The following is a 19,307-nucleotide window of genomic DNA, read 5'->3' as shown; positions in this document are numbered from 1 at the left end:
AACAAAATCACACAGTTAGAAGGCAAAAAGAAAGATTTAAATGATGAAATCGTATCGCTAATTCGCAACGGAGGGGACATCACCAATGTATGTAATCACGTAAACAAAGTGTGTGAAGCGGAATTCTTAAAATGCCGATCACGACAACAAAACAAACTGTTGTGGTGGAAAAACAAAGCAGAAAACGCAGCTAGAGATTTACATCAAGAACAGGATTTATCCGGTAAGATCTTAAGAGAAAAATGGGTGGTAAATCTGTCTAGTAAGTTGGTTAGTGAGGACGAAATATCAGCATTACAAAGGGGATTGAACTATGCGGCGAGCCCACGATCCATGCCCATTGACGATCTCATAGTAGCGGCTGAAAAAGCGGCTGATCTCGTCTCCCTGGAAGAACAAGACACCGTTCGCAGTAAAATTGTAGCTATTGTAAAATCTACCACTCTACCACCTTCAAATTTAACCCCCAAAGAACGAAAGGCCATAAACAACTTGAAGAAAGATAAATCTATTCTTATTCTCCCAGCGGATAAAGGTAGATCTACTGTCATCCTAAATACTAATGATTACAAAGATAAAGTGGGAACCATGGTGAGCGACACTAATGTTTACGAACTGCTAAAACGTAATCCAACACAAAACTATAAACGAAAAGTGGTCAACATCATAGGCAGGTTGTTCAAAGAAAAGAAAATCAACTACAGAGAGAAAGAATGGCTGTTTCCCACGGCTGAAATTGTACCTAGGTTGTATTGTCTTCCGAAGATACATAAACCAAATTGGCCATTAAGACCTATAGTAGATAACATCAACACCGTTTTTTACACCGTTGCACAATTCCTCACCAAAATCCTGGGTCCACTTGTCGGAAACACAGAACATCATGTAACTTACTCAGGAGAGTTGGCGAGTGAACTAAAAGAAATAATAGTCAAACCAAGTGAAACATTTGTCTCGTTTGACGTAGTATCTCTGTTTACAAAAACACCAGTAGAAGAGGCCCTCAAAGTTGTCGAAAATCGCCTAACAACAGATCTGACACTTCTGGATAGAACTAAACTACATGTGACAGACATAATGGAGCTCCTCGGTTTAATTGTGAACAAAACCTATTTCTCGTTCAATGGTAACATTTATAGGCAAATACAAGGCATTGCTATGGGAAGCCCAATAAGTCCTATATTGGCGAACTTGTATCTAGAGTGGCTCGAACATCAAGCCATAAACACGGCACCCACTAACATCAAGCCTGTGTATTGGAAACGATACGTTGATGATGTATTAGCTATCATCCCCATAGGTACAGTACATACATTTAACACACATCTTAATAACATCGATATAACTGACAATATCAAGTTCACCACAGAATCGATGACAAACAACACAATACCTTTCCTGGACATGCTCATCACACTCAATGACAATGGAACAGTTACCACCTCAGTTTATCGGAAGCCCACTCACACAGACCAATATTTACATTTCAACTCACATCATCCACTCGAACACAAACTGGGGCTTATAAACACGCTGGTGGACAGAGCTGAGAAGGTAGTGGGAGATATGGATTTGAGGAAAGTTGAGATGGATAACATCAAGAAAGCGTTACACAACTGCCAGTATCCAGAGTGGTCCTTCCAGAGAGTTATGGAAAACCGAAAAAGAAAAAAGAACAAAGGACACGAACCACAGAAGAAAAAGATCAAGATGCGAGGTAGCATAGGAATCCCCTACGTAAAAGGAATGGCAGAAAGAATACGACGCACTCTCTCCTATCACAATGTCGGAACCTATTTCCTACCCCAAAATAAAATCAAGAATAGCCTCGTCCACCCAAAAGATAAAATCGAGAAGATGGATACATGTGGAGTAATCTACGAAGTCACCTGCCGCAACTGTCCACAAGTTTACATTGGGGAAACAGGGAGGGCATTACAAACACGAATTAATGATCACAAAAAAGATGTTACAACAAACACGGGGGGAGTAATGACTAGGGCTTCCAGAACATCCACATCTTCGATCATACACAAATCTGCCATTACAGAACATGTCATAAAACACAATCATGTACCAAACTGGGAGGCTACCATCTTAACCAAAGAGCCTAAACGCAAAGACAGACAGATTAGAGAATCATTACATATAAGGAGAAATAAGGAGAAGACCATGAACCGGGACACTGGAGCCCACGAACTCTCGCATTTGTACAATGATTTGATAGACACATCACCTGGCCGAGCCCCGCACAACCTCCAACCTACAACCGGAGGCGTACGACGTCATCAACAGATGACGTCAAGAATGACCAAGCTGCATTAACACTCCGCAGTCAGTTGAGAAGGATCTCTGATAGAGATCGAAACGTTCGAGTAAGTACTCCATTGATTTTTTTTTAGTTCCCATTTTTTCCGGCCTCCGTTGCTAACCGATATAGTCTGAGCGTAGGCTTGGCTAGGCTAGGCTAGGCTAGGCTAGTGTCATATTATTGATGTTGTGATTCTCTGTGTTTAGAGAAGGATGCTTTAGACCAGGTCCGCCTTATTATTAGCCAATCAAAATCGTATTAATTTTGGATGGAAAATGTTATCCTCCGCTGAAGCCTAAAATTTCCATGTCCAGTATAAAAGTGGAATGTAATAGATATTAAAAAAGAAGAGAGAATAAGATCAGAGTAGATAAACGGAAAGATGATAAAGAATATATTAAGGCTTGACTGGTAGTGGTAGAAAGATGTATTAATTGAATTACAAGGAATAAAGTTCTTGTTGAGTTGTTCAGTGACAGTGTACGTCGCGTGGAGTTATTATATACGCCTGAGAAAGCTCGGATCCAACTAAAATAAATTCACTACATGGTGGCAGCGGTGAAAATTTTTGTTTACATGATTTAAGTATCAAGAAGAAGAAGAAGTGACAGTGCCTACTCTACGGGCCTGTTAAATCAGTAACCAAAAAGTTAAATGGTTACGAAGATCTGGATTCCTGACAGTTTTTATACCGTGCGTTGTTTGGATATTACAACGAAGAAGAAGTACTGTTGAGCTCAAGACCGCTGGATATTCATCGGAGATACTGTATATATTCACCGAGGTCTGAAAGAAGAAGACTGAAGTAACAGAAGGAAGCCCAGTAAATTTGGAGAAGATTTGCAAAGCTGACTTTGTAAACTATTTTTTATTTCGAAAGTAAATTTTTGTACGGAGCGAACTTGGAACGTTGTTTGTGACTTGAAGTAAATTAATGTATTGCATTTAAAAATTTATGTGGATTTCATATTTTTACATATCTGAATGGAATCAAGGTAATACAAATACTTTTATAACATATTTACATATTTCATTAGTAAAATTGTTATTAGCATGACAACTTTAAGATCGGGTAAAAGTATAGATAAGACTATGTCAGAAAAAGATACTAGGGAAGAGATGGTTGACCAAGAAGAGGTTGACCAAGTCAATGAAATGTATGATAAAATGGCTAGGGATATTGATTTGCCCGAAATACCCGGCGGTATGCCTAAAGATATGATGCTCGAATATTTTCGAATGAAGTTCGAGGCCGAAAACAAAAAGTTAGAATTACAATACCAACAAGACCAATTAAGATTAGAAGCAGATATAGAGCAAAGAAAAATTGAATCACAAGAAAGAGTGAAAATGATGGAATTAGAAAATAGGTCTAGCTACAGTAATGCTAGGAATATAGTAGATGAAATGAAGGTAAAGGTTCCTACTTTGAAGGAATCAGATGATATTGATATATATTTTAGAACATTTGAACACTTGGCAGAAGCCACAGGTTGGGATAAGAATACGTGGTCCGCTAGGTTAGCACCTGAACTGTCTGGTAAAGCTAGGACAGCTTATGCATCCTTAACCGTAAAAGAATGTGTAGATTATGATACCTTAAAGAAGGCAATCTTAGAAAAGTATGATGTGTCCGCAGAGACCTACAGATTTAAATTTAGAAATTTGAACAGAGTTAAAGATATGTCCATCAGGGAATGGCTGAATGATCTCTCCCATTATTTAAAATGTTGGATGAAATGTGCTAATGTAAAAGAAGATGATGCTGCAGGCATTATTGAAATGATTATAATGGAACAGGCACTTGATAAAATGCCTGAAGATCTGAGGCTTTATCTTAGAGATAAACAAGTAAATAAGAGCTATGATATGGCTATGATAGCCGATGATTATATAGCTAATAGAGGTGGCCGTGGCTATTGGAATGCCGTAAATTCTGAAAATAAGCCTACGTATTATAAGGGCCAAGAAAATAGTAAACCTAAGAATAGTACGACTCAGAATAACCCTGGAGCTAGGCAGCAAGGATACAATAGGTATCGCGGAAGGGGAGGCAAATTCCATAACTATGGTAGAAATTTCCAACAGAGAGAACCTTCAAATGAATGGATTAATGGCCCATGCTTTAATTGTAAGGAGAAGGGACATAAAATAGGGGATTGTCCTAAGATGGTAGCAAAAGGAAAGACTAGTGACACTAAGAAGGGCCCGAATATGAAAGATGGCTTAAGATGTGAAGGACTAAAATCAGATAGACCCCAAGTAGTTATAGATAGTGTAGAAAATAAAATGGAGAAATGTACAATACCAGGAAAATTAGAAGGACAGGATATAACTATGCTTAGAGACTCGGGATGTACCCAGTCAGCTGTTAAGGAAAGTCTAGTGCCTAACAAATGTTACTTGCCAGGAAAATGGGTTACGTTAAGAGGTATAGGAGGCGATATTACCGTCCCCTTAGCTGAGGTAGCTATAGAAAGTAAGATAGTGACAGGAAAAGTGATTGTAGCCGTAATCGAAGGATTACAGAGGGACATGTTATTGGGTCATGATTTGGACCAGAATTGTGGGGAAACAATGGCTAAAGAAATGTTCGTCCTAACTAGGGAGCAAGCCAGAATAGAAAATGATGTTAGAATACAAGACGAAATGATATTGTTAGGGAAAGATAGTAACTTTAAGCCGATAGAAGAGCCGCCTAAAGAAACTAATGTACAATTGTTGAAAACAGTAGTAAATGACAACAAAGTAAATAAAACTAAGTGTTTAGATGATATGAATGGAACAGAAATGAATAATTTGTTTGACGAAAATGAGGATAGAGCTAAAGATAAAACAGTCAAACATAAAACTTATGAACAACAGCACAAGCTGAACCTAACTAAACAAGAACTGATCAAATTGCAAACTAAGGATGACTCACTCAAAGGAGTGTTTGACAGGGTAGTCCCTATAGAAGAAATAGGTCAGCATAGGGTATGTTTCTTTATGAGACAAGGTATATTGATGAGAAATTGGAGTAGTATTAAAGATAAGAATAACCAAGTGGAACAGATTGTATTACCCACTCAGTGTAGACAGGGTGTATTACACTTAGGTCATAATGTGCCATTTGCAGGTCACATGGGTGTTGAGAAAACTAAAAGTAGGATCCTGAACCAATTCTATTGGCCAGGTATATTTAAAGATGTGGTAGTCTATTGTAAAGTCTGTAAGGAATGCCAAAAGGTAGATAAGGGTAAAAGTAAAAGGAAACATACTTTGATACCATTACCGATTATAAGTACACCATTTAAACGTATAGCGATAGACATTGTTGGACCCTTATCTAGAACAAGCCGTAATAACAAATATATGCTTACTATAATTGACTATGCTACGAGATATCCGGATGCTATCCCGTTACCCAATGTTAGAGCTGAAACAGTAGCCAGGGCTCTAATAGAAGTCTTTACTAGAGTAGGATTACCCGAAGAGATTGTACATGATCAAGGAACTAATTTCATGTCTTCAATTATGCAATCTATATGTAGTATGTTGGGGATTAATCAATTAAAGACTACAGTGTACCACCCCCAAAGCAATGGGCTTGTTGAAAGATTTCACGGTACATTGAAAAATATGATAAGGACACTTACAGTTAAGCAAAGAAATAATTGGGATAACTACATACCCCCCTTTCTGTTTGCATACAGAGAAGTTCCTAGTAAAGTGACGGGCCATTCACCTTTTAAATTGCTTTATGGTAGAGAGGTGAGGGGACCCTTGAGTTTACTCAAAAGTAATTGGGTAGAAGATGAAGAAACATCTATTGATGTTATCAAATACATGTTAGACATAAGAGAAAAAATGGAGGAATTAATGAAAGATGCTAATGTAAACAAACTTGAACAACAAGAAATTATGTCCCACAATTATAACAAGAATGCTATTGATAGAGAATTTGTAGAAGGGGACAAAGTGTTGATATTCCTTCCAGTAGGAAATAGTAAGTTAGACAGTAAATGGCAAGGCCCCTTCACTGTTACAAAAAAGGTCAATGATGTAAATTATGAAATATACATGGGAGGTAGAAGAAAAGAAAAACAAATTCTACATGTTAATATGTTAAAGAGATGGTATGATAAAGTAGAAATAAGTAAAGATGGTTATTATGTAGTAACAAATGTTCAGTCGATAGAAGAAGTAGACTTAAATGAAACAGTCCATGACAATGAGTTAGATAGTGAAATAGACATAGGATTGTCTTATCATCAATCACAAACATGGAGAGATGTTAACGTTAGTAGTAATTTAAATGATACACAAACTAAACAATTAACAGAATTGTTAAAGTACCAACAGAATGTATTCTCGGATGTACCAGGTAGAACTCACTTAGTGACACATGAAATTAAGACTAATGGTGAAATGCCTATAAGGCATAGGGCATATAGAACGCCCCAAGCATTAAAGGGTAAATTGAAAGAGGAATTAGATAGTATGTTGGCTATGGGTATAATAGAACTTACTGTTAGTGCCTATGCTGCACCTATTATTGCCCTGAAGAAAGGCCAGAATCAAATTAGAATGGTGACAGATTTTAGATCACTAAATAAGACTTCACAATTTGACCCTTATGTTATGCCTCGCATAGACGAAATGTTGGATGAGGTATCATCCGCAATATACATAACTACGTTAGATCTAACTAAAGGATTTTACCAGGTGCCTCTGGATCCTAAGACCAAAGACAAATCAGCATTTATTACACAATTTGGACAGTATTGTTACAATGTACTTCCATTTGGTATGCAAAATAGCTCTAGTACTTTCCAAAGATTAATGGATAAGGTATTACAAGGTACTGAGGGATATGCTAAGGCATATATAGATGACATATGTATTTATAGTCAAACTTGGAAAGATCATATTTTTCATTTGAATGATGTATTAGAAAGATTAAGTAGTGCTGGATTGACAGCAAAGCCTTTGAAATGTAAAATTGCCTATGCACAGGTAGAATTTCTGGGGCATAAGATTGGTAATGGAGAAATTAGACCCATGATTGATAAGGTTGAGGCTGTGGAAAAGTTCCCCAGACCTTTGTCTAAGAAACAAGTCCGATCATTTCTCGGATTAACTGGCTATTACAGAAAATTTGTACAGAACTATGCCGATATTGCTAAGCCATTGATTGATTTAACTTTAAAAAGTAAAAGTAATACCGTTAAGTGGAATGAACAATGTGAAAATGCCTTTGTAACTTTAAAGAAACGACTTACTGATGATAATGTATTAAAAGCCCCAAATTTTGATAAGATGTTTATATTGCAAACTGATGCCTCAAATTATGGCATAGGTGCAGTGCTGAGCCAAATAGATGGTGAGAGTAATGATTATCCCATTGTGTACTTAAGTAGAAAGTTATCTGTACATGAGCAGAGATATTCTGTGCCAGAAAAAGAGTGCCTCTCTATTGTTTGGGCTATCAATAAACTTAAGTATTATTTGTATGGTTGTGAATTTCAAGTTCATACTGACCACCAGGCATTGAGATGGATGGACTCAATGAAGGGTGCCAATGTTAGACTTATGAGATGGGCTCTGTTTTTACAAGGATATAAATTTAAAGTTATTTACAAGAAAGGATCATTAAATGGAAATAATGCAGATGGATTAAGCCGTGCATAATAATATTATAGAGGTGTTATTAGTAGATAGTTTAAAGTAAAATGGTTTTAAATGTTAAATTTTTGGAAAGATTGACACAATCTTTTTCCCAAAAAGGGGAATGTCATATTATTGATGTTGTGATTCTCTGTGTTTAGAGAGGGATGCTTTAGACCAGGTCCGCCTTATTATTAGCCAATCAAAATCGTATAATTTTTGGAGGGAAAATGTTATCCTCCGCTGAAGCCTAAAATTTCCATGTCCAGTATAAAAGTGGAATGTAATAGATATTAAAAAAGAAGAGAGAATAAGATCAGAGTAGATAAACGGAAAGATGATAAAGAATATATTAAGGCTTGACTGGTAGTGGTAGAAAGATGTATTAATCGAATTACAAGGAATCAAAGTTCTAGTTGAGTTAAATATACTTTTTGTATGAGTTATCATTCAGTGACAGCTGTGTACGTCGCGTGGAAATATATACGCCTGAGAAAGCTCTAAGTCATAATTTTTGTTTTGTTTTTCTGCCTAACTCACTGCTTATATCAATATACTATATTTTTTGTGTTTCTGCCTAAGTCAGCTGTGTAACTTAGGCAATTAAGGAGAGCTGACTTATGATCTGCCTAACTCACTGCTTATATCAATATACTATATTTTTTTGTGTTTCTGCCTAAGTCAGCTGTGTGACTTAGGCAATTAAGGAGAGCTGACTTATGATCTGCCTAACTCACTGCTTATATCTTTATACTGCCCTCTGTACATTATCTGGGTGCTTTTATATACATTTGCACATGCTCAGATCGTTTTTTTGTGTTTCTGCCTAAGTCAGCTGAAATGAAACTTGAAATGTTACCATTAAGCAGTAAATAAACAAGAATCTCTTTCAATATGGATGAAAGAATCATAAAATATCAGCAGTTCTTGATTTTAGGCGGCATGTGCACATTCTTTTTATTCTAGGAATATTAGACGGGTCTAATGAATAGAAAATAATAAAAGAGTTTTATTTGAGACATTTTTATTGTAGGCCTATACATCCATAATATAAATTACAATTAATCTTATTTGTTATATCGCAGTTTAACTATTTATTACCGAAAAAAATTGAAGACACAAATTACCTCCGGAAAACGTAGGCCTACATACTAAATAATCTATTTCTATAATCTATTTTCTACTTCTTCAAAACGTCTATTTTTATTATCCATTAGCCCTGTTATGGTCTTGCATGCCAGCAAACAATGAGGCTGTAATAAGAACAGAATCAATGTATTCACTTGGCAGTCCGTTATGTACAGATAACTATTTCTACAAGAAATTCAATCTATCATCATCAATCACCAACTCCATGCCACTCATGTTGATTTCAGTAGAGCCACTGTTAAGGAGACTTATCTTAGGGACTAAAAAAAACAACTGCCCTCCTTAATGAGGAATGTCCCCTGAACTGTGGTTGGTCGTGTTAGTGTTTTGTGACATAACATCCATAAAGTGTTCCCTTTCTCCTAAATAGAGGTGTTCAAAAGAGGGGTCCCACTTTATGATGGTTAAAATCATTTGAACAACTTACTTCCAAATGACTCAAAACAGATATAAAATCCATCTTCGGAAATACATCGGTGTCGCCCACATGGGTTGTCGTCGGGGTCGTCTTTCTTACATGGATCTCCTATAAAAAAAAGTCGGCATCAATGAAGCTGGAACTATCGAAAAAATATCAACGTTATATAAGAGTGTGTCTCCTGTCATTGATAGGGGACTATTGTGGCTATATTATTATATTACATAGGCTATGTAAATACGCGAACGTGATTGGTTGAAACTGCATCACATGACTACCGCTGCGAGGATCGTAAATCGTATATATCCTCGAGAACGATGATATTGACTGTGTAATTTTCGCGTAATAATCGTGTCCCCTGTCATTAATCATATAAATTCTCGAGTACGATGATATTGACTGTGTAATTTTCGTGTGCAACACTCGAGTTTGCCGATAAATAAACAAAAGTCATCTACTCGATCTTGAACTCGGGTGGAATTGTCACTCCATCGCAAGACAACGTTTCATCCGCTGGGCCACGGAATTTGCTTGAAGAAATTAATCTTCTAAACTATTTAAGCTATGCATACATAGCGCCCTCATTTGTTATAAGTCCACCCTAAATGTGATGAAACACCGTTTGTGATTGGTCAATACTCACGGTAGTAACCTAGTAACTAGTACGCGCTGAACATCCGGTGATTCGGCTCCTCGAAGATCGAGAGAAGATAATATTATTATTAATACTAATAGGCTTATTGATGGAAATTCTTCTGTTAATTTAAACGACCTAGGCCTAAGTGAATATTTTATTGCCAAGGAATCATTAATTAGTAATTATCTGTATATTATTCTTCGCAAGGTAAGGTGTCTAGGCAGGCTTGTTTTAAATACAATACAAATACTATAGGAGGCCTAGCCTAGCTTCACCCAACCCAGCAGACTTGTTCTTGGCTATATAATATAACAGATATTGCCTTTTTTATCGGTTAAATATAAGATTTGACATCCCCTCGGGAATGATATTAAGTTCTCGGGGAATATATATTTCCCTCAGCTGGCGCTTCGGGAAATATATATTCCCTCGAACTTAATATCATTCCCTCGGGGATGTCAAATCTTATATTTAACCTCTAAGCAGTCAATATCTGTATAATATATCATTACCATTATAACGACTTACCACTATCACTTCGCCTAATCGATTTACATCGAAGGGTACTATCTATGAACATACATTCTGTGTCACTAAATTCCAAACATTCTTCACATTGATTGACTAATAATAAGAATAAAAACATAGATAGATTAAAATCATAATAACAGAATTTAATTATCAAGATAATCAAAGATATGATTAATGCTGGTCCATCCTTTTTATAGGCCCCTACATGATTAGCGAAAAGCAATGTTTGCTCCCATCATTGTAGAAAAAGAAAAATTGACATAGTGCGTCGACGGCCGCGGATGGGTTACAAAATATGACAACACGATTAATCATTGTAAAGACTTACTACATTTAACTTTTCCATCTTCGAACAGACACATGTCATCTCCACATGCACTGTTATCACATGGATTGGCTAGCGATACAAAGGTAAAATTATTATTATTTTTTTGATGAAATAAAATAAAATAAAAATAAATAAATAAATTAACATTTTAAATGTGAAATATTAATCGATCCAAATTATTATTATTGTTATTGTTATTGTTGTTGTTATTGTTATTGTTGTTGTTGTTGTTGTTATATTTATTATTGTTGTTATATTTTTATTATTATTATTATCATCATCATGATCATCATCATTATCATGATCATCATCATCATCATCATCATCATCAACATCATGATCATCATCATCATCATGATCATGATCATCATCATGATCATCTTCATGATCATCATCATCATGATCATGATCATCATGATCATCATCATCATCATCATCATCATAATCATCATCATCATAATCATCATCATCATCATCATCATCATCATCATCATCATCATCATCATCTTTAAAGCTTATTAGGCTATTTTATGCAGTAGAGCCACTGTTAAGGAGACTTATCTTCGGGAATAAAACAATCTGCTCCCTTATTGAGGAATGTTTCCTGAATTGTGGTTGGTCGTTTATTGTTTTGTGATATAACCACCATAAACTGTCCCCTTCTTCCTTATTAGGGGTGCTCAAAAGAGGGGTTCCACTTTAGGATGGTTAAAATCAATGAAACAAAAGTATCGAGTCCGTGATGATTGCATAAATCTATATCACAGTCATATTGGTACGGCTCACCTGTTAGTTTAGTGCCCTCTATAATTAGAAGTTGTCTAATATGTCCGCTCACAAAGATAATGTGTTCTATGCGTAGGTCTATCTAGAAGAGATACAAACTTGAAACCATCATCACCATCAGTAAAGTCAGTCTTTATTCAATAGCTGATCATCATCAGCGTCATTATCGTGATTTTCACCACATCGGCAAGTTGCCATGGCCATTGCCATTGAGATTGAATAAAGTGTTTGATGCATTACAAGTTACCTAAAGATTGTTTATTTGATCGTTCAAGTGAAACCTACGCCCAACAGTAGAGGCTGTTACAGTTTCAAGTTTATATTCTAAAGTACGATGGCGTTATCAGATGAACGAGAACGCAAGTCCACTATCAAGGGACAAGAATATGCTACCGAAATGAAGTATAAAGCTCTTGGTATAGCCTGGAAGAACCTACAGAAAGGTTCGGAGGAGCTGAGAAACTATATGAATGAGAATCCGCCAGTGACAGAATCAAGATTACGATACACAAAGTGGATTACTTCTTATGAAGCAATCATCCTGGCTAATGACCAATATTGCAACACACTTAACGAAGATGCCCTGAAAGATCATGACAATGATTGGTTTTGTGAAAAAACTGTTTATGCAGAAAATAGAAAGTCGGAAGCAGAAGGAAGTAGTACAGCCTGTGGCAGGGAAGGCAAAGACATCCAATTCTCGTAGTAGTATGGGATCTGTGGCTAGAAGACAGGAAGACTTGAAGCGGTTAGAAGAATTGAAGGCATTAACAAGTATGGAGGAATCTGTGACATACAATGATGGACATTACCATGTTGCTATGCCTTGGAAGGCTTCCCCATCAACATTACCAAACAATCGTGTATTGGCCGAGCGCCGACTCGAAACGTTGCAGACACCCACAGAAAGTACACAGAATTTATGGAAACGTTAGTGGACAAGGAAGGTTTCGGAGGTCATCGATGGATCAATTCCAAAATGGTATCTTCCGCACCACCCAGTTTTACACCCGCAGAAACCGGGAAAGCTAAGGGTTGTGTTTGACTGCTCTGCCAAGTTTCACGGAGTATGCCTAAATGACAAGTTAAACCAGGGACCAGACCTTACCAATTCATTAGTTGGAGTTTTAATGAGATTCCGTAGCTCTCCAGTTGCCTCTTGTGCCGATATTGAGAAAATGTTTTACCAGGTCAAGGTAAAGGAACAGGACTCAGACTTTCTCCGCTACTTGTGGTGGGAAATGGGAGATCTGAAGAAGGCACCACAGGAATACCAGATGCTAGTGCACCTGTTTGGTGTCCGATCATCTCCAAGTTGCGCCAACTTTGCGTTGAAGAAAACGATAAAGGACCATGGAAAGGACTACGATCCAATAATCACGCAGATAGCAGATAGGCATTTTTATGTTGACGATCTTCTATATGCGACAGACGACGAACAATGTGCTATTGATATAGCCATTCAAGTAAAACAGTTGCTGGCAAGAGGAGGCTTCAACCTGACGAAATGGGTTTCAAACTCGAGTAAACTAGTGAGCACGCTGAGAGATAAGGAAGATCCAAACTCAGTTTCCTTATGTGGTGGAGACCAGCAACGTGCCTTGGGTGTTCGCTGGTTTGTCAGTGAAGATAGCTTGGGATATACCATATCTCCAACAACAAAGCCTGCGACTCGAAGGGGTATCCTGTCAGTTGTTTCGTCTGTATTTGACCCGTTAGGGCTGGTATCACCGTTTATCCTCAAGGCAAAGTTATTGATGCAGGAGCTCTGTCGACTTGGTTATGATTGGGATTCAACAATCTCAATTGAATATAAGACTAGATGGCAACAGTGGCTATCCGATCTGAAGAAGTTGGAGACTATTCGAATTCAACGATGCTACAAATCTGCAGAGTTTGGGACCGTAGTACGTCGTGAACTGCATAGCTTAGGAGATGCGTCATCCACAAGTTACGGAGCAGCATCATATCTCTACCAGAAGGATGAATCTGGCAACGTAAACCGCACCCTTGTTGCAGCAAAGTCCAGATTGGCTCCTCTTAAAGCTCAAACAATTCCCAGACTGGAGTTGAAGGCTGCACTGTTATCAGCACGCTTGGACACAATGATAAGAGAAGAGCTTAAGGAAATTAAAATTGACCAGTCCGTGTGCTGGACCGACAGCACATGTGTGCTCAGATATCTGAGCAACGACAAAACCAGGTTCAAAACATACGTGGGAAATCGAGTTTCGGCAATCCTAAGTAGGACGAACAAGGACCAATGGAGGTTCGTGAATTCAGCTGAAAATTCGGCCGACCTAGCTTCCCGTGGGATGACGGCAGAGGAAATGATGATGAGTGAAATGTGGTATTGCGGTTCAAAATTTTCGCACACAAAATGATTCCTAGTGGCCAGAGATGTCAGACGATCTCGCCCTCAGAATGAATGACCCTGAAGTGAAGGCCGTAACAGCGTTAGTTGTGGCAGAAATCAACACCACTCTGGATAAACTAACGTAACTTCACAGTTTTCAAGTTGGAAGACACTGAGTGAGTGGAACCTCTCTCAGTAGATGAACTGAAGGAGGCAGAACTGGTACTCATCAGACGTGCCCAGAAGCGTTCGTATTCTGAGGAATTCAGAAGCTTAGAGACAGGCAAGACAATAAAGTCAACTAGTCCACTAATTAAGTTGGACCCGAAATTAGAAAATGGTGTATTGAAGGTAGGAGGTCGACTGAGTATGGCCAATGTTAGTGAAGATCTGAAACATCAAATCATACTACCAAAGTCCAGTGATCTGACTATACTCATCTTAAGACACTACCACAACTGTACTGGGCACTCAGGCGTGAATCATGTTCTATCTGAGCTGAGGCAAATTTACTGGCCAGTAGGAGGACGAACAATGATCAAAGGGATCAGTAGGAAATGCGTTCAATGCAGAAGAAGAAATGCTCCGACAGCACATCAGAAAATGGCTGATCTGCCAGCTGAGAGAGTTACACCAGCCCACCCGCCTTTTACCTTTGTGGGGATTGATTGCTTTGGACCATTTAAGGTTAAAAATGCTAGATCAGTACTGAAAAGATATGGAGTGATTTTTACCTGCTTATCAATCAGAGCAGTGCATCTGGAAGTCGCATCATCATTGGACACAAACTCATTCTTAAATGCTTATCGACGTTTCGTTAGGAGAGGCGTACCGAAGCATATCCGGTCTGACAATGGAAGAAATTTTGTTATGGAGCTTTGGTCGGCCATTAATGATTGGAATCAAGGACAGATACACCAGTACCTCTAGGAGAATCACGTGAAATGGAAATTCAATCCTCCGGCAGCTTCCCATCAAGGCGGGGTTTGGGAAAGATGCATTCGCACGGTACGCAAGGTGCTCAGCTCGCTGATGGAAGAACAAACAATCAACGATGAAACATTGCAGACGCTTTTCTGTGAAGTCGAAACGATAGTGAATGGGAGACCAATAACAAAGGCGTCAGATGTGTAAGAAACAGCAGAATGTTGCGAATGGCGACATTGTGTTTTGGTTCATGACCCATCGGTTCCACGATGCTCGTGGCCGCTTGCTCGAGTGATAGAAGTGCTCCAGAATGATTCAGATGGAATGGTGCGTTCTGTGAGATTGAAAACGTCGGTTGGAACTCTAGTAAGATCAATCACTAAGATCATACTTCTAGAAGTCAACGGAAATGATTAGACATGCACATTGTGAGATGTTTGCCAGTGATATATTTGAATTTTGACTTATGTGAACTTTATAAGAGACTTATTGACTTATTACCTTTTATTGTTTGTCGTTACCCGTAACATATGTATATATATAGTAAAGGTTCGATTTAATCGCCTTTAAGGGGCCGGGATGTTACGGTCACCTCAGAGCCATAATTATATTTATATATATGGCTCTGGGTCACCTGTTAGTTTAGCGCCCTCTATAATTAAAAGTTGTCTAATATGTCCGCTCACAAAGATAATGTGTTCTATGCGTAGGTCTATCTAGAAGAGATACAAACTTGAAACCATCATCACCATCAGTAAAGTCAGTCTTTATTCAATAGCTGATCATCATCAGCGTCATTTTCGTGATCTTCATCACATCGGAAAGTTGCCATGGCCATCGCCATTGAGAATTGAATAAAGTGTTTGATGCGTTACAAGTTGTCTGAGATTGTTTATTTGATCGTTCAAGTGAAACCTACGCCCAACAGTAGAGGTTGTTACACATATGAACAACTTACTTCCAAGTGACTCAATACAGATATAAAATCCATCTTCGGAAAGACATCGGTGTTGCCCACATGGGTCGCCCTCACATGGATCTCCTATGAAAAAAAAAAGTCGGCATCAATGAAGCTAGAACTATCGAAAAAATATCTATATTATTATATTATATAAGAGTGTCTCCTGTCATTGACAGGGGACTATTGATGGTGGCTATATTATTATATAGGCCTATTCATTACCATTATAACGACTTACCACCATCACTTCGTCGCCTAATCGATTGACATCCAATGCTACTAATACTATATATGAACATACATTCCGTGTTACTAAATTCCAAACATTTGTCCCCTTCATCACATGGATTGACTAATAGAATAAAAACATAGATAAAAATCATAATAACAGAACTTTTATTATCAAGATAATCAAAGATATGATTAATGCTGGTCCATACTTTATTAGGCACCTACATGATTGCGAAAAGCAATGTTTGCTCCCATCAAGGTCGAAAAAGAAAAATTGATGTAGTGCGTCGACGGCCGCGGATGGGTTACAAAATATGACTACACGATTAATCATTGTAAAGACTTACTACATTTAACATTTCCATCTTCCACATCACCGTAATCACATGGATTGGCTAGCGATACAAAGGTAACATTTTAAATGTGAAATATTAATCAATTTAACTACAAATTAATATTATTATTATTATACCAAACCTTCGGTTTATTCAGTAGTTGGACCAGGTAGGCCAAATACGTATATATGTATAATAATATCAGTAAATCATCTTGACCGAACCTCAGCTTTTGGTAGGTTATGTCTAAATTGCCAGAATACGATTTAACTGTAACTCTCACTAACCTGCGCTAGACAACTCGACGGTTACATACAAAAACATAAATAGAATAACTGACAATCGAAACATCTTGGAGAAAGAAGTCTATATTAAGAGGATTAAGTGAAGAAAAACAAATATTTTAAAAGTTAAGAATGATGACAATATAGATCACAAATACAACAATATTGAAAACATAGAATAATGTAAATATGTAAACTGTTAATTAGATCTGAATAGAATGTTTACTCACCTTAGTCGTTAATACAGGTAATTTGTATCGTTACGCAAGCTCTCCGTAGACTAAAAGGTGTGGACCATGTAAACTGGTATTTATTATCTCATCACGCATAAGTTTAAATATATTAACACTAACTGTTATAATAGAAAGATTAGCAATACAAATATACATACATCTGTTTTAGAATTCGAATAATAAAACGCCAAATAAATTACATACCATTTATTCTTTAATTAATTATTATTTAATTATTCTTTTTTTTTCATTTATTTTTTGTTTAACAACCTTTTTTTATAGAAGGTGACTCTTCTAAACAACATATGCTGACAATCAATATTTATCGATGATGTTTGCGCTTCCCACTTTAATTCGATTGAGGTAATTTAAAACAAGGCCAACAGCCATTAAGTCGTATGATACAATGCATAGTGATACCGGACCGACAGACAGACCGACAGACAGACCGACATAGTGAACTATACTGACCAAAATTACTGAACATGTTTAAAAATGTTGAAATGTTTAAAAACATTTATATTTTTTTAATTTACACGTGCGTAGCCTGTCACTTTTGACGTGCTCGTATAACGTAATTTCTAGTTGAAAAGTAAGTCAAGAAAACAGAAATCGGGCAAAAAGAGTGTGTAATAACATTTAACGCGCAGTGCGCGCGCAAAAATCTGCGCACTCATGGCAATTTTGTAAACGCTTAAAATTGCCCGAAACGTACTCTTATTTCATCGAAAATAAATTTTGAAAATTTTAAGCGCGCGTACGCATGCGTTACATGCGCTACGCACGTAATTGTATTGCCATATGATGATTTATGCCCTGAAATTTATGAGTACCAAATTTTATTTAATTGTGATTCATGGTTGTGAAGATATGATTACAAACGTGATTTCGTTAAATCGTGCGTAGACCGCGTAATTTTTTATTGCGCACCGTGAAAACATAACCACATCGATTCCTGGCCATAAGGAATATACTGTGAAAAATTGACTTAGCTAGATTAAACTGATATCAAGATAAGGTCAGAAAGCGATAACACGCATAGTGATACCGGACCGACAGACAGACCGACAGACCGACAGACAGACCGACAAACAGACCGACCGACATAGTGAACTATTATATAGAGTCGCGTCCACGCGACTAAAAAAATATTTTAAAAACAAGAGTGACTCTCTAGTACACAGTGCAGAGTTGACTCAGGTTTTCAAGTCGTATTTTGTAATAAGTTTATGAATAGAAATATAAGAAAAAAAGCCACATATAGTTTTGATCTTTATTTATTAGATTTATTATATACAATTTATATGTCAGAGATTAGAATCAGTGAGTTCTGCCTGAAATCCCAACTCAATTTGCTACGGTACGGTAATAGTTCCTACATCCGGGAAATGCGAGTGATGTTCAAAACTGTCTATCTTTAAATTTCTGTTAAAGTTGTATTGTCCCCCAAAACATGAAAAATGAAGATCAATTAAATCAAATTTTGAATAGACCATATTGTAGCTATAATAAAGTTGTTCACTTTCGCCGAAAAAAAATCCGAAAAAATTATTAATTTCGCTAAGAAAAAAGCAAAATAAGTTAATCAATTTTCCCAACTTGTCAGCTCAAAATTTAGGCCGATAGAGCTAACTCATAAATATGCATGGGATCTGATCTAACAAACATGGATGATGCACGTTGTGTACACAACACCCACAGATCGACGACGCGACTCGACTGGGGGTTTCCCCTGATCGTATGTAAAGCTAAGCTGTTAATTTGTCGGTAAGTAGGCCTAGACGGTTATTTTAAATATAATAATTATATATATAACGCAAACTAGACAGACGTTTGTAATAACAGGAAGGTAATTAATTAACTTAGCCTGGGATTTTTTCAGGGCTAGGCCTAGAATAATACATGCATAGGCCTAGGCTAGTAGTAGTAGTAGTAGTAGAGGAGGCAGGCTGCTGGGACAATCGGGTCTCTGCAGAAAATGCCCAGCTAGGCCCTATACATTGTACTCTTCATAGACTGGCCTAGGCTAGGCCATCAATCCGAAAATACAGCCAGCCTGCTGTACCATATACATAATTTACAGTTGAATCTTGTTTAACTAGTTTTTATGATAAAAATAAAACAAACATTTTTACAGGGAAAATGGTTACAATACAACTTACAAGCCTGAA

The 19,307-nt window shown here is 37.3% G+C and overlaps 1 protein-coding gene across 2 annotated transcripts; it reads right to left on the bottom strand.

Annotated features, from left to right (window-relative positions):
- Positions 1-8,901: 8,901 nt before the first annotated feature.
- On the bottom strand, positions 8,902-17,178 carry LOC140039720 (uncharacterized). Of its 2 annotated transcripts, XM_072085334.1 has the most exons (9): positions 17,134-17,178; positions 16,907-16,985; positions 16,632-16,679; positions 16,292-16,405; positions 16,051-16,134; positions 11,024-11,092; positions 10,693-10,788; positions 9,537-9,635; positions 8,902-9,213 (listed from the first exon to the last, which is right to left on the bottom strand). In XM_072085334.1, exons 2-9 carry the CDS (start codon positions 16,968-16,970, stop codon positions 9,167-9,169), a joined length of 621 nt encoding a protein of 206 aa, XP_071941435.1. In that variant the 5' UTR covers positions 16,971-16,985; positions 17,134-17,178; the 3' UTR covers positions 8,902-9,166. The 2 variants fall into 2 exon arrangements, with proteins under 2 accessions (XP_071941435.1, XP_071941436.1); XM_072085335.1 differs by lacking the exon at positions 16,632-16,679.
- Positions 17,179-19,307: the final 2,129 nt, after the last annotated feature.

Source organism: Antedon mediterranea, chromosome 2, assembly GCF_964355755.1.
Source record: "Antedon mediterranea chromosome 2, ecAntMedi1.1, whole genome shotgun sequence".
Taxonomy (NCBI): Eukaryota; Metazoa; Echinodermata; class Crinoidea; order Comatulida; family Antedonidae; genus Antedon; species Antedon mediterranea.
Note: the sequence above shows the minus strand (reverse complement) of the source record. Positions and strands in the feature narration are given on the sequence as shown.